The sequence below is a fragment of the Nothoprocta perdicaria genome, unplaced genomic scaffold (assembly GCF_003342845.1).
Source record: "Nothoprocta perdicaria isolate Ctin4 unplaced genomic scaffold, notPer1 scaffold_211, whole genome shotgun sequence".
Taxonomy (NCBI): Eukaryota; Metazoa; Chordata; class Aves; order Tinamiformes; family Tinamidae; genus Nothoprocta; species Nothoprocta perdicaria.
The window spans coordinates 877,791-890,878 of NW_020455328.1; the positions used below are offsets into that span (position 1 = coordinate 877,791).

General features: G+C 44.9%; 1 protein-coding gene across 6 annotated transcripts in view; it reads right to left on the minus strand.

The window, feature by feature from the left end:
• OSBPL8 (oxysterol binding protein like 8) overlaps positions 1 to 13,088 on the minus strand; it is a 68,725-nt gene that overhangs the window by 43,975 nt on the left and 11,662 nt on the right. For 4 of the 6 annotated variants that reach the window (XM_026038523.1, XM_026038522.1, XM_026038521.1 and 1 more), the window contains exon 2: positions 1,112 to 1,218. In XM_026038523.1, the coding sequence (XP_025894308.1) occupies positions 1,112 to 1,153 (42 nt within the window). In that variant the 5' untranslated portion in view covers positions 1,154 to 1,218. Of the gene's footprint in view, positions 1 to 1,111; positions 1,219 to 13,088 lie in introns of those variants that run through there. The other 2 variants (XM_026038524.1, XM_026038525.1) reach the window with 2 other exon arrangements.

Sequence of the window (13,088 nt, forward strand, 5' to 3'; positions counted from 1 at the left end):
AAGGGCTAAATCCTTTCTAGTCTCCATCTGAACACAAGCTCCATCCTTCAAAAATTGAGAACTCCAAAAGGTGTCAGGATTGGCATGCACTCAGGATTTTCAAAATAATTAGGCCCAAATTAGATATGCTCTATGATATAAGCATTAGATATGCTTTTTTTTTTTTTTTTTAATATATCAGTTTCATCAGACCAAGTAAATTAGATATTCCAGATAAACATCCAAAAATATCTTCACAGCTGTAGTGCAACCCAGCTCTACATTATATCTGCAGTTACGGAACACTATTTCCCAAACTAGGTGATATGCTGATAAGGACTCAGACTAGCCAGTTGTACTAAATTCTTTGCTTGCTGCAATGCTGCTTGTCTCCAAATGCATCCCAAGCACACAATTACTGGTTTTATTTTAATGGACGTACAGCTTCATGTAGTAATTGAACCATCATAAATTGTCACTAATGAAGTGCTAAACCTGGCCTCCAATTCAATTACAAGAAAAAAATGTTTATATAAAATATATATTTTTTTTTTTTGAGGTAGTGCTTGTGTAAGAAAGCAGCTTCGGAAAGAAAAAAATACCACCCCCCACTTCACTTACAAGAGCATTTCCCTGATAAACAGCTTACATGAAAAATGTACTTTCTTTTGGGATTCCTTTAATTATCACAGTATCAGTGCAGGTCACAAACTGTCCGAAGCAGTGAAAATACCACCTCTTCCCTCCCCTCTCCCACCACCCAGATTGCACTTAGAAGAAAGGGCCAATGGATATTGTGATATTGAAGTTAATTAAGAATTTAATTTTTCATGTAAGCTGTTTATCACCGCTCTTGTCCTTTCTTATTTCTCCATAATAGGCAGTAAAGTGCTGATCAGTAAAACTGACAGGAAGACCTTCTTCACTAGAAACTGAGAGACACCACGTAGAAAATGCAAGCAGCAAATGTTTCCATCACCCAGCCTCCTTGCCCTGAGGATTCATCAAGCTTTGCCACTGAATGCATTTTCCCAGGAAAAGAACTTCATTCCAAAGAAACCTGGGGCTCATTCTTGGTCTTTAACCCTTCCCGCACAACCTGAGGATGCAGAGCTATATTTAAATTACTCACTGAATTCCTATCAGGTTCCCCATCGACCAAAACGGGCTCCATACTGGAAGAGCTCGTCTCCACCTCGTCTCCAGCTAGAGTTCTTCCATCCTGCTATCCAAGGGTTCCTGGGAGGAAAAAAAGAGAAGGAAAAATAAAGTAAGGGAGACAGGAGAGGAAAGTTGCTTTCAGTGGCTGGCACGAAGAGGCCTCTCCCTCCCTATGGAGACGTTTGGAGCGTAAACAGTCGTGTCTCCTACGCTGTCTGTATCGCGGTTCCCTGCAAAACACATGTGGGAGAGCCGCCCTATTTGGAAGGGAAAGGGCAGATTCAAATAAAACCACCAAAGCAAGAGTTATTCCACATACACCCGCACAAGGAAGCTTCTATTTTTAACCTCATTTGCCTCAAAAGAGGAACAGTTTCGCTGCAAAAAGACAAAATCAACAGCAGACCCAAGACAAGGCAAGGCCGGGTTCTTGGCCGCGCTGCGGGACCCGCAGCCCCGCACGCCGCCTCTCTGCATAAAGCCCCTCTGGCAGCCCTGCAAAGCCACGGCCCATGTCACTGCTTGGTCCCTGGGGTTAAGCAGCACCACCTGCGGGACACCCGGCCCTTCAGGCCACTGCCACAGCAGCGGGAGGGAGAACATCCCTTCCTCCTCCTCCTSCTCYTCCTSCTCCTCCTCCACAGCTTCCCTGCTACCCCTCCCACAGGGCACAAGAACTGTCAGGACCCTCAGCACCCACGCCCGGCTTAAAGGCACTGCAGAGGCAAGGCTTTGCTCTGGAATCAAATAAAATGCTGGGGAAGAGGAAGGAGGGACTGTTTTATATCGTTAATTATCGTATTTTCTGTTCTCACGTAGCATCGAACACACTAGAATTAAAATTCCCATGGGATGGGCTTACAGAAGGATAGCAATGGGATGAGCTTACAGAATGGTAGCAGGCTATCACAGTACATGCCACTAAAACACAAAATTAAGAAACACTAGTGAGAAACACGAAAAATAAATGAAACTCCATGCCACAGTGCTTAAGGAATTGCAGTTCTTATCATTCCCTGGTTCAGTTCCAAGCAGTAAAGAGGGTCTGGCTCCAGGACCTACGTGCTGAGGTTGAAGGCACATAGCTGGGAAACAGCTTCCATTTACATTACAAACAGTCCACGTTCCGAAGAAGATTTAAGTTATTAATTCAAATCACCACGATGAAAGACAACACGACCGCAGAAACAGGAATTTTTTACAGGTTTGCTTCCACATGGCGCACAGACAACTCACTTCACTAGGGCAGAATTTCATTAAACATTTGTCTTCTCAAATGGCTCTTGGAGGTCTTTTATCTCCCTCCCTGCCGCTTCACGTCCCGCTGTTGAGCGGCCCCAGGCCGGCTGTGCGCGYGGGTCCTTTACCGAAACGTCGAGCCCTGTTAAACAGGGTAACAAACGAGCGGCGCCGCACGCAGACGCGGGCGGTGATATTCAGAGCAGCTCGGGGCCCTTGCAGCGCCGAGAACCTGCTGCCACCCTCRGTTATCCAAACAAACAGACCCTTCCTGCGGCAGGAACAGTCACCCTGCAGAAACAGGCAAGCTGTAAACACACTTCTATTTGCAGCAGGCACTTTAACCCCAGCTGCATTGTGAAGGAGCCCGGGGACTTGAGGCCTCTGCTTGTTTACACAACACGGCAGCTCCTCCTTCCTCTCTCAGCCCCAGGAGCAGCCGGATCTGACAGGTCCCTCCTGGGCCTCCTCAGCAGGATGCGCTTTCCTGCTTCCCAGGAAACTAAATCCAACCGTTTTCAAGGGAAAGGAGGGAGAGGGGAATTGTGCCTACCTGAAGCACTCGCACAGGGTAAGGCAGGTGCCCACAGGGCGAGGTCTGCATCCTCCCACAGCACGTAGAGCCGAGCGGAGCGCGCGTTCGGCCAAAGCCAACACCGAGGAGGGAAAGSGGACCCGCTAGAAGAAGGCTGCCCAAAAAAGCAGCGTGCAAACAAGCAAGTAATTTAATTTGAACACAAATAAGCACTAACTTCTTCAAGAAGGAATTTATTCTGAACAATTAGAGAATGCTTCCATCCCATCCCTCGGCACCAAGGCTTTGAAACCACTTTCCAGTCAACATAGGAAAGGAGAGGGGGCTTTATTTATTTATTTATTTACTACTGCAGCTAGGTTCATTTATTTGAGAGGTGCTACCAGCAGAAACCTTTTCCACAGCAGCTAGCCCAAACGAGAGATCTGCAGACACAGCCCCAAATCTCCACTAGTGCCTCTGCAGCTCTTGGTGGGGAGGGTGACCACTTGACCAATGCAAGGGCTTTTCCTAGAGTCTTATCTGCAGTTAGGGAAAGGGAAAATCCTGCTTAGATCCCTGAAGGAAGCAGATGACGTGCCGACRGAAGCCACTATACTGCACCGGCAGGACCTTACACACCTACCTACAGACACACGTATCATATGCAACTCTGCACCTCTTCCCAACTCCCATCTGTTAAAAAGCAAAAACAACTTCAAAAGCCACAGGGCAAGCTCCAGTACTTCAGTGCCTCAGCTCCTCTCTTATCCAGCCCTGCCGGCCCCAGGGCAAAGGCAGCCGGAGCTGATGGCAGTGTCCAGTCACCCCCATGAGCAAGAGGGAGCCCCCAGCGCCCCGGCTGCAAAGGCAGCTCCTCCCGCAGTGAGAGAGGCACACGCTGGATGCGGAGCTGCTCCGCACTCCCTTGGGAACTCTGGGGAGTGCTAAGGTGATTACTTAGCTTACTAGAAGGTGTATTAAAAGGACATGTGCATTTAATTAAATAAAGCAGTGTTAGGAACAAGAAGTTCTTTTTTCTTTTTCCCATCAGCGAAAGAAAGACTCCTCATCAAATACATTTTTAAAAGTTGTTCCAGGTCTATTAATGATTTAACACCGACTCGACAGCAGTACTGCTCTCCTGAGAGGATGTTTCTAATATTAATCAGCAATTCAGTTCAGAGCAGGCCTCTTCCTTCTACGCTTCTTCCATAAAAGTTATTTTTAGTTCAAACACTTGGCTAAATTTAGGGAAAATCATCCAAAGGCCCTGTTTAATCACATGGCTGAGACGCCCGCTGCACGTGGCCCCCTCTCCCTGTCCCTGCTCCTTGCGGTCGCTCCCAAACTTCAGGCAAGGCAGCAGCCGCCCCGGGGCAGCGGCAGAGGTGGCCCGGGCACCTGGCRGGTGCAGGCGCCTTCCCTTTCCAACCCCTGGCCTCGGGTGTCTCGAATCCACATGCTGAATGAGGCAKGGCGGGCGCAGCTCTGCTCTGCAGTCGCTCCCACGCGGTCATCAGATCCCCCGCTTGCCCCGTGCTCCTGTTACGGAGCAGGGAGCCCTTGTGCACCCAAAGCTGCCCTTGCGGAGGCGGCAGCGCGGCCTCCTGCGCGCACGGAGACGGAGGGGCCGGGGCGGCGCGGCCACCAACAGGCCCCATCCCCTGGGACGCTCCATCAGAGCGATCTCGAGGCGCCTCCTCCTTTCCTGAAGGTCCAGCATAAGCTACTACACTTAAACTGCCCAGGACGAGTATCAGTCAGGGTGCACTCTACCCTAGGATGACACACGGATAAGATACTTGACTTCAAAGATCAATGTGGCAAGAGGAGCGGACAGGGCACGGTGAGGGAAGCAAAGGTGGGTGCTTACATTGGCACAAGGAGGGGGAAAATTCAGAGGTCCTTGCTGGAAAGCAAAGGATCGCAACACCAGAAAACCACCACTCCATGAAGCAGCCCCCAGGTGTGCTGAGAAGTGGCACCCAGTGGAAAATGAACGTGGCCAGTGGGGGCAGGAGGCTCAGTGAAAGATCTGGTAAAAGCTGCATGTCACCACTTCTCCCCACTTCCCAAAACAAGAACCTTACACCCACTGCCAAGAACGTGGAAGAGCCAGGAAGAGGTTTTATTCCACAGCCTTCAAAATAAATTTGAGAACTGGGTAAATTTTAGTTCAAAGTGTTTTACTAGGGAGTAACAGGAAGGAGGAAGGCCTGACATAACAGTGATGTATAGGGAAGGCCATACGTGACTAACTCCATGGTAYGTTGACTCTGAACTGCAGGTCAAGCATCTCCTCATAGGTAGGACCATAGCAGATTTAGCACTTCCCTCACTTTGGTTCCCCAAATATTCTGGGCTCATTTGATGCTATAAGCCACCAAATACACAGCAGTAACCACTTCTACCTTGGGTTTCATCACCTGCCTCCTCATTTCCTGAATGAACAGTTCATGGGCCAAGAAAGCTCTGGTGCTTCTCTCTGCATTGCAGCTCTCAGAAGGAACAAAACAGGAAGGGTGAAGTGCTTATGAAAGAGTTGAAAAAAAAATCCAGTCTAGAAAAAACTTGCGAAGTATCAGCACAACAACTGCAAGATCACTCAGCTGATCCTTTGAGAGTGGTTGAGGGCAACAAATGCCAAAAACAGCACAGACTTCAGAGCTGTCACTGCAACTTTATTGAAGTATCTTAAACAGCTTTCCTGCAGGCAAACTTGTCCAGGTGAAAATGAAGGAGTTCAGAASAGGCTGCAAGAGCTACCTCGGGCTGTGAAAAACAACATCCTCTCTCCACCCAAGCCCCAGACACTCCCAAGCCCCCTCATCAACACTCACTGCAGAGCTCCCCTGCCGGCCTCCGTGACCCGTAGTCTGCAGGACTGCTTCCACGACTCCAGGCTGCTGCCTTCATGCTAGAGGTGGCCACTGCTTTGGGTAAGGGGTCTTGTTACCTGGGACCAGGGACCACAGGCCACGTTGCCCCCATCAGCCACCTCCAGCTTAACTTCCACGCAGAGGAACCACAGGGGCAGGGGATCACTCCTACATTTTCTTATTTTATTTTAGCTTAAATTAGAAAACACCCTGATGCCTCCTAACATTCAAAAAAAAGTTCTGCTCTGTTGTGACAACATGGGAGAGAATATGTAATAAAATCTCACACAGTCAAATACTGTATTTTATTTTAACRTTTTGAGATGTTGAGGAGGGTGCTGCTCTCTTTTCATCTTTGGTAATTTTATTTCTCTCTTCCATTGCTGATACTTTAAATACAGTTTTCTAAAGCTTGTTGGCTTCAGTCGGTTTTGGTAACGCATGAACTTGTTTTGAATCGCAGGAGCTGGTGGCAGCTTGTGGTTGCCAGGCTCTGCACTGATGCTGGGGGCAAACACATGCATAGGTGGGGTCTGAAACTTCCTCTAACTAGCATTTCATGCATATGGCTTTTCTAAAATGCCAAGGCAGACACGGATGTTTACTGGAGTATCTTAACAAGCCTGGACACACCTCTCAGCTAGCAGCTTGAGCCACGTTTTATAACTTTTATTGTTATAATCCATGCTGCAGAACGGAGCAGAAAGTCACAAACATTGTACAAAATTACTGCACAAGGGACTTTCAAATGATCCCAAAGCCAATTCCTCCCTCAAATCATTTCTTCTAATAATGCCAGAAATTTTCTTCCACACCTGTAAAGGTGTGCCTGACTACCAGCAATATCCAGCTAGTGATGTGCCCGCAGGCAGAGGTCTGCACTGGAAGCCCCAGGACAAGGGAGGTTTTTCCCTGCTGCGAGGAGCTCCTTGCCGTGCCGAGCTCGGCAGCCCCTCGGAGCTGCTGCCTCCACGGGCAGCCACGCTGCTCTCAGCATCTTTAAAGGCAACTTGCATGACACAAATCATGGAAGAGGAGCTAGGCCTGGGACATACTTTGCTACTACCCTGCAGCTACCCAGAAAAGGACAAAAGCCACCACCAAAACACCCCCAACCTACCTCAGTTTCTGCCACAGCTGGGGCAGCTGTRGACTATGGACTCACTCAGCAGCGACCCGAAACCGGTGCAGGAAATGGCAGGAGCCAGGGCAAGGGGAAAGGAAAAGCCAGGCKCTTGTTTGAGGAATTTCTGCAGTGAAAAAGGAAGATAAGTCAGCAGAGATGTCTCCATAGACAAGATAGATGCCTGGGAGAACAGCTCCTTCCGTTTCTGCTGCCAAAGTGGAATCAGTTGCAGTGCTGAGATACAGAGAGGGATCTGAATTTCCACTGCACGGAACTTTCCAAAACAAAACCCAACCTTGCTTTCCTTGGAAGGAACACTTTTCCTCTCTTCCCCTCTGACAGGCTTTACTGTCAAAAATACCAATTCAAAGCATTAAAAGGTGAACAGGAACACCTGATATTTCAAATCTATGAAAAATATTTTAATCATAATAATATCAGAACTGAACATACTAAAAAGAACTTCAATATATGGTCACTTCAAAAACTTACTTTATTACTTGAAATAAAGCAGAAAAATATCTTCAGCAATGAAACTGTCTAAATAGCTAGAACAGAACACAATTACTGACRGAGATATTTGTGGTTTTGACCTTCACTTGAGATTGCATTAATTTAATAAAGTTTCTAAGACAGCTATTTTGGCACTATTCCACAGGATTATTGCAGTCATTCATATCACMAACCAGTGAACTGTCAGATAAACTCCATCAAGTGACTAGATGAGGACTCGTAACCTGTTACAAAGGAGACAAGAGAAGTTAGCTTAAACTGCTACGAAAAGGAAAATGTTTTGACTTCACCTGGGCCCACAGGCATCACCCTGCGGACGTGGCATTGCCCTATCAAGGCTATTCCAATTGGCTTCCAATATCATTTTTTTCTGCCTTAAGCAAACAAGATTCTAGCTTGCACCAACTTCAGGGTACAGACTTGGATCAGGCGTTCTCGTGCATTTTGCTTACTGAGAGTTTATAAACAAGTGAGCACCAATTGTGGCAGACAGTACAGCCTGCATTGCCTACACTGCACTGTCATTCACACTTTAGGAGAAGTCCATGTTGCTGAAGARGGATGAGAATTTATTTTCCAAGCCTCAGTCCCAGAGTTTACAGAGTTTTCTGCTTAAGCAGAATTATCCCCTTTTCTCACTTGGTCTTTCTCCCATCTGCCTGGGAGCTAGGACTCTAGAAAAATGGGAATGTCATTCGCCCTCATAACCAAGCACAACATTTCTTAATGGATCTCTCCATTCCTAAGGACTAAATAAATAAATGACAGTGTGAAGTGAAATAAACCTTAACAGCTCTACTTCACTTTTATTCCTACCTGTACGAAAGAAACCTTTAGCCTCATAAAGGGGCACAGGGGAATGGAATTGGTTCTGAAAACAAAGTCCCCAAACACTGCTTAGCCATTTGCTGGACCTACCCGAGAAGAATATATTTCTGCTGAGGAATTGCARAGACACTGCCTTAGCCTGTGTTTATTTGGAACTAGCACTGCAGTACAGGCATCCCACACTCTAACCATGCTGGAGCATTTGGGGTGCTAATTGTTGAGGAGATGCATCAGCCTCGAGGACTTGCTCATCTTTTCTCATGCAGAGCTTCCAAAGATCTATCTGTACAGAACCCCTCTTCTATCGCCAGACACCTTCATTTCATCCAGGTAAGAACTAGGATGACTTCTCAGGCTCCTGCTAGTAAAAACCATGAACACATTTACTGGGGTTCAGCTCGAGAGCATCTGGGTTCCTAATTTCTGCTCCAAGGTGAGAAATACAAAACAGAAAAACCAATGCAAGCTCTAAACATCCTTTCATGACAAACTAGAACTCAGATTTCAGCCAACCTGTGCTTAGTTGCCATACAGTTACACCATGAATGGGAGGTTTCTATGAAACGTACATTCTATAGGACTAAGCAGGCACATTTCAAGCTGCAATCTCACATTTATTTTCAAGCACAATTTAGTTTTCTATTATCTTGGCAGCAATTTCTCTTCTTGGTATTAATATGGAGCTGATGGCATAAGAGATGTCCTGCACTTCAATTCCCTTTAACTAGTGTTGGAAGGTAGTTTCCACGATTGCAAGTCACAGGATACTTGTATTAGAATCAAAGAACAAAAGGTCAGAAAATAATATGGTAATAGGAAAACCCCTAGAAATTTTAAATTAAAGGAGCAGCAGGTTCAGACCAGCAGTGAYGGTATCTGGATTACACATCATGGATTATTAAAAAGATTTAGAAAGTCTAATTTAGCTTTCCACTGTTTATGCCAAGTTTAGTTTTTCACTRTGCTCTTTGCCTAATTAAAATGAGCTGGTGAACTTAACTTTTGACTTTTCGGCACCAATGCCTGCCTGTATGTTTGCTGTTCAAGCCTTTCTACAACTTTTTTTTTAAACCTGTCTTTTCCAAGCTGCCGAGTCGCTGCTGATCAGCTTGATCTGGAGGCGCTGCTGGAACCCACACGGCTTTTAAGTGAGCACCGAGACCACACAGCCAGGCCCAGTGCAGCCCTCAAACACTGCGGGATTCCAGAGCAAACCAGTGATATCACACTCACTATTTGCACGGCCAACTGCAAGCAAAATAAACACCCCCAGGAAGGGTGTTTGGGTGATGAGCAGTGCCACAAGCCGGTGCTCAGGGGAGCTGGAGCAGCAGGAGGCAGAGCCACCTCCCAGCAAGGGGGCCAGGAACCCACTGCCTGGAGGGAAGGCTCAAGCTCCAGCACAATCAGTTGTTAATAACACAACAAGGCAGGATCACCTCAAAAAGGAGCATCTTATCCCTTTTTGATGTGTGTATGTATATATATATATATATATATACACACACATATATAAATAATTTTTTTTGAAAAGAGAAAAACTGCTCTCTCCAAACCATAACCCTCATTCAAGACTGTCGCCAACATAGACCAAAGTAATCTTAATTTTTGCTACCTTTTCATATTTTATACTCATATTTTAAATTCTACACAATACCAAGATAAGTGGTTTACACTAATTCAAATCTTCTTTGCAATAGAAGTTAACTATACCAATATCATATTGCACATCTTATTCTCTTAAAGGTAGCTTACACACGTACGTCAGATCTAGTATTTTGAAAAAAAAATGTAATACTGATTTCAGTTAAAGTARCAAGTGTGCAAAAGCTCTCATTCTCACTTGGCATGCTGAAATGCTCAGCTTCAACTGGGGAAAAAAAAAGGGATTTTGTTTCTTTATTTTGCAGCCCTTGGCATAATTCAGATGAGCTGACTTCTCCTAATGATCACAGCTGAGGAAAGACAGGCCAAACTAGTAGTTCGTAATGCAGTGCAAGCCATACTTTCCTATGATGGCTTTTAGAGAGCCTGGGACATTAAGTTTAGTTTCTGTTTTTAAAAGGAAGCAGTCAACAAYGTACTATAATCTTCAATAGCTATATAGAGTCTCTGCAACACATAGGAAATTAGTGCCTGGTAACCCCAAGAGCACCAGGCTCATAAAGCCCCAATCTTAATGAATAGCCACTTGGATCTTTCAAAGCCCTTTATAAGCGATAAATTGCAAAATAATTGAGGAAATCAGCCATCCAAGCAATTTAACCAACCAAATCATCCAAACATTTGTGTTAGATCATAAAGTGATCGGTCACTTGGGTCCCCGCTCCAAACGAGGGGAGGGCCCCGCCAGCACCTCTCACACGAGAGCAGCTGCTTCCCGGTGCTGATCAGTGTAATTAACCTGCACAGCCCCGTCTCTGGCCTGGCACGCTAAGGATGAATCCCGCTCGAAAACCAATTAAGATGCAAAGCAGTCTAGGCACTCTGGGACTAAGGAACTGCACAGGCACTTAATTTTTATTTTACAGCAAATCAAAAGTACAATTATTTCTTCAGACACTATAAGGGATTTGCTGGTTGTCTCTCTCAAAATCTTCATTCGTCACCAGATAACTCACATTTCAGCAAGAACTGAAGAATGGAAATCTTCGATTCACCATGAAGACCCTAAAACACGAAAGGCTTATGAAGGGGAACATCTCTGAGACTGGCAAAACCGAAGTCTTTCTTCCTGGGTCTTGCTTTCCCCAAGTGATGCCCACACACTGCTTGAAGAACACCCAAGGCAGGAACCCAAACCATGCCACCCACGTAGGGATGAGTCCAGCACATTAGGATATCTGGAACTTCTGCTACAATCCTGGTTACTTCTGTAGAAATAACATAGGGATAACAACGCTCCAGAGCACAAGCTATATTTGATGCTGGTTTGTAAAGCCTTCCTGTTTGTGTCCGAGGAAGAACCTGCAGGAACTCTTGCCATCCATAAACCAATAAAAAGGACAGGTATTTCAAACTTTTGCTACTCAAACTGTCTTTTCTAGGGTTGTCATTACTAAAGTAGAAGAAAAACTGCTGGGCAGACAGGTGGAACTGGATTTTTCAGTTTTGTCATTGATTGCTTCTAACGCACATGCACGGAGCATGGAAAGCGCTGGGCTGCAACAGGTAATTGCAAGGTTTCAGAAAAAAWCTCAGACTCCAATAACAGCCTATAAATTGAAAGCTGTATTAAAAATAAAGGCAGATTTAAGAGTGGAACAGCCTGACCTTTAAGAGCCGACCTTTAAGCTCAACTGTCCTTGAAAGAAGGAACCCCACAAAACCACAAGCAACTGTCTGTTTTCAAGAATGTTTCTAAGAGTGGCTACATTCCAGTTCAGACAGATGAACTAAGCTGATCAAAAGTGTTTCTGAACTTTTTAAAACATCGTTGAACATTAAGTTTCCACTTGTTCAGACAAAACCATTTTAGCAGTTTTACAACAGATATCGTATTGGCTCTTTAAAACCACGGCAGCAGGTTAGCTCATTGCAAAGCCCTGCATGCACGTGGCTGCCAAGCAGGCACTGTAATTTTCCTGGTATCTCGGCTTTGTTGCAGCTATGACGGTCACTATGTCATTCTGTCAGGTGGGTATGGAGGAGAAAAGACCACCAACGAGCCATTAAAAGAGCATTTTGCAGTAGGAAACAAGAGCTACTTTGCACGTCGGATAGAAATACTGTGACAGCTGGGCACCAAGGGCACCCTCCAGCTTTGCTTAAAAACAAATCTTTGGCTATTGCCCATTTGCCTTCCTTCCATACCTGAGCTTAAAATTCTTATTATATCATCTGATTTCGAGCCAACTATAAAACACTGCTTATCTAACATTATATTTTTCCATGCTATTCTATATAGGACACTCACATTTTAACAACAGAATAAAAATTATGATGTTTCTGTAGTTTCCTGTTGTCGTCTATTCCCTCACACTAGTCATCATCATTACTGTCTCTGACAATAAACCACAAATTCATGAGGTTTTAACTTAAAGTACTAGGTAAAAATATAACATACCTTTTCTTTTTTCTTTCTTTTTTTTTTTTTTTCTCCTGGCAGAAGGACCTGCCAAGAATAAGTTGCTTCTGCTTATGAACGGCTTGGCAATGAAGCCAAGCTGCTTAGCATCACATTAATGTTACTGATCATTTTAACATCTGAATTTTACTTCCAGGGACCTGTGTTTTATATTGTACAATTTATTATATTGTCTTTTCCTAGCAGAGTTGATGGGGGGGATTGATTTCCACCCCCTAACACATGCTGCTCTARCAAGGATTTCTTCAAGTATTTTGACAACCTTGAACCAACTTCCCTTTGAAAGCGAACCCTTTACGAGGTAGCAAAAAGCTTGCTTAGAATGATCTCATGCAACTTCAATACCGAATTAAGTTACTAAGAATTATTTTAAATGTTTATCTCTCATTAGGAGTTATTCTGACTTATTTTATCTGTGATGAGTACATTTCATTTGTTCTGTACATGTCCAAATTATGCAAACGTGCTATGCCATCTACATTAACCAGGGGTTAAATGTGAGATACACACACACACACCCCTACAACATTATTTTTACAAGAATTCACAGTACTTGCAGAACCTACCTCAGCAAGGTAGGTCAGCCAGAAAAGGAGAATCTAAGTCCTTTMCCTGCCAGCTAAGGCCGTGGACCACAAAGTCTAATAAATCATAAAAAAAAGCGTAAGTTACTACAGATGAGGTCACATCTTTTGAATTGGTTACTCACACTAAACTGTTCCTGTGCATGAGAATTGAGTATATTTAGACACTTTACTT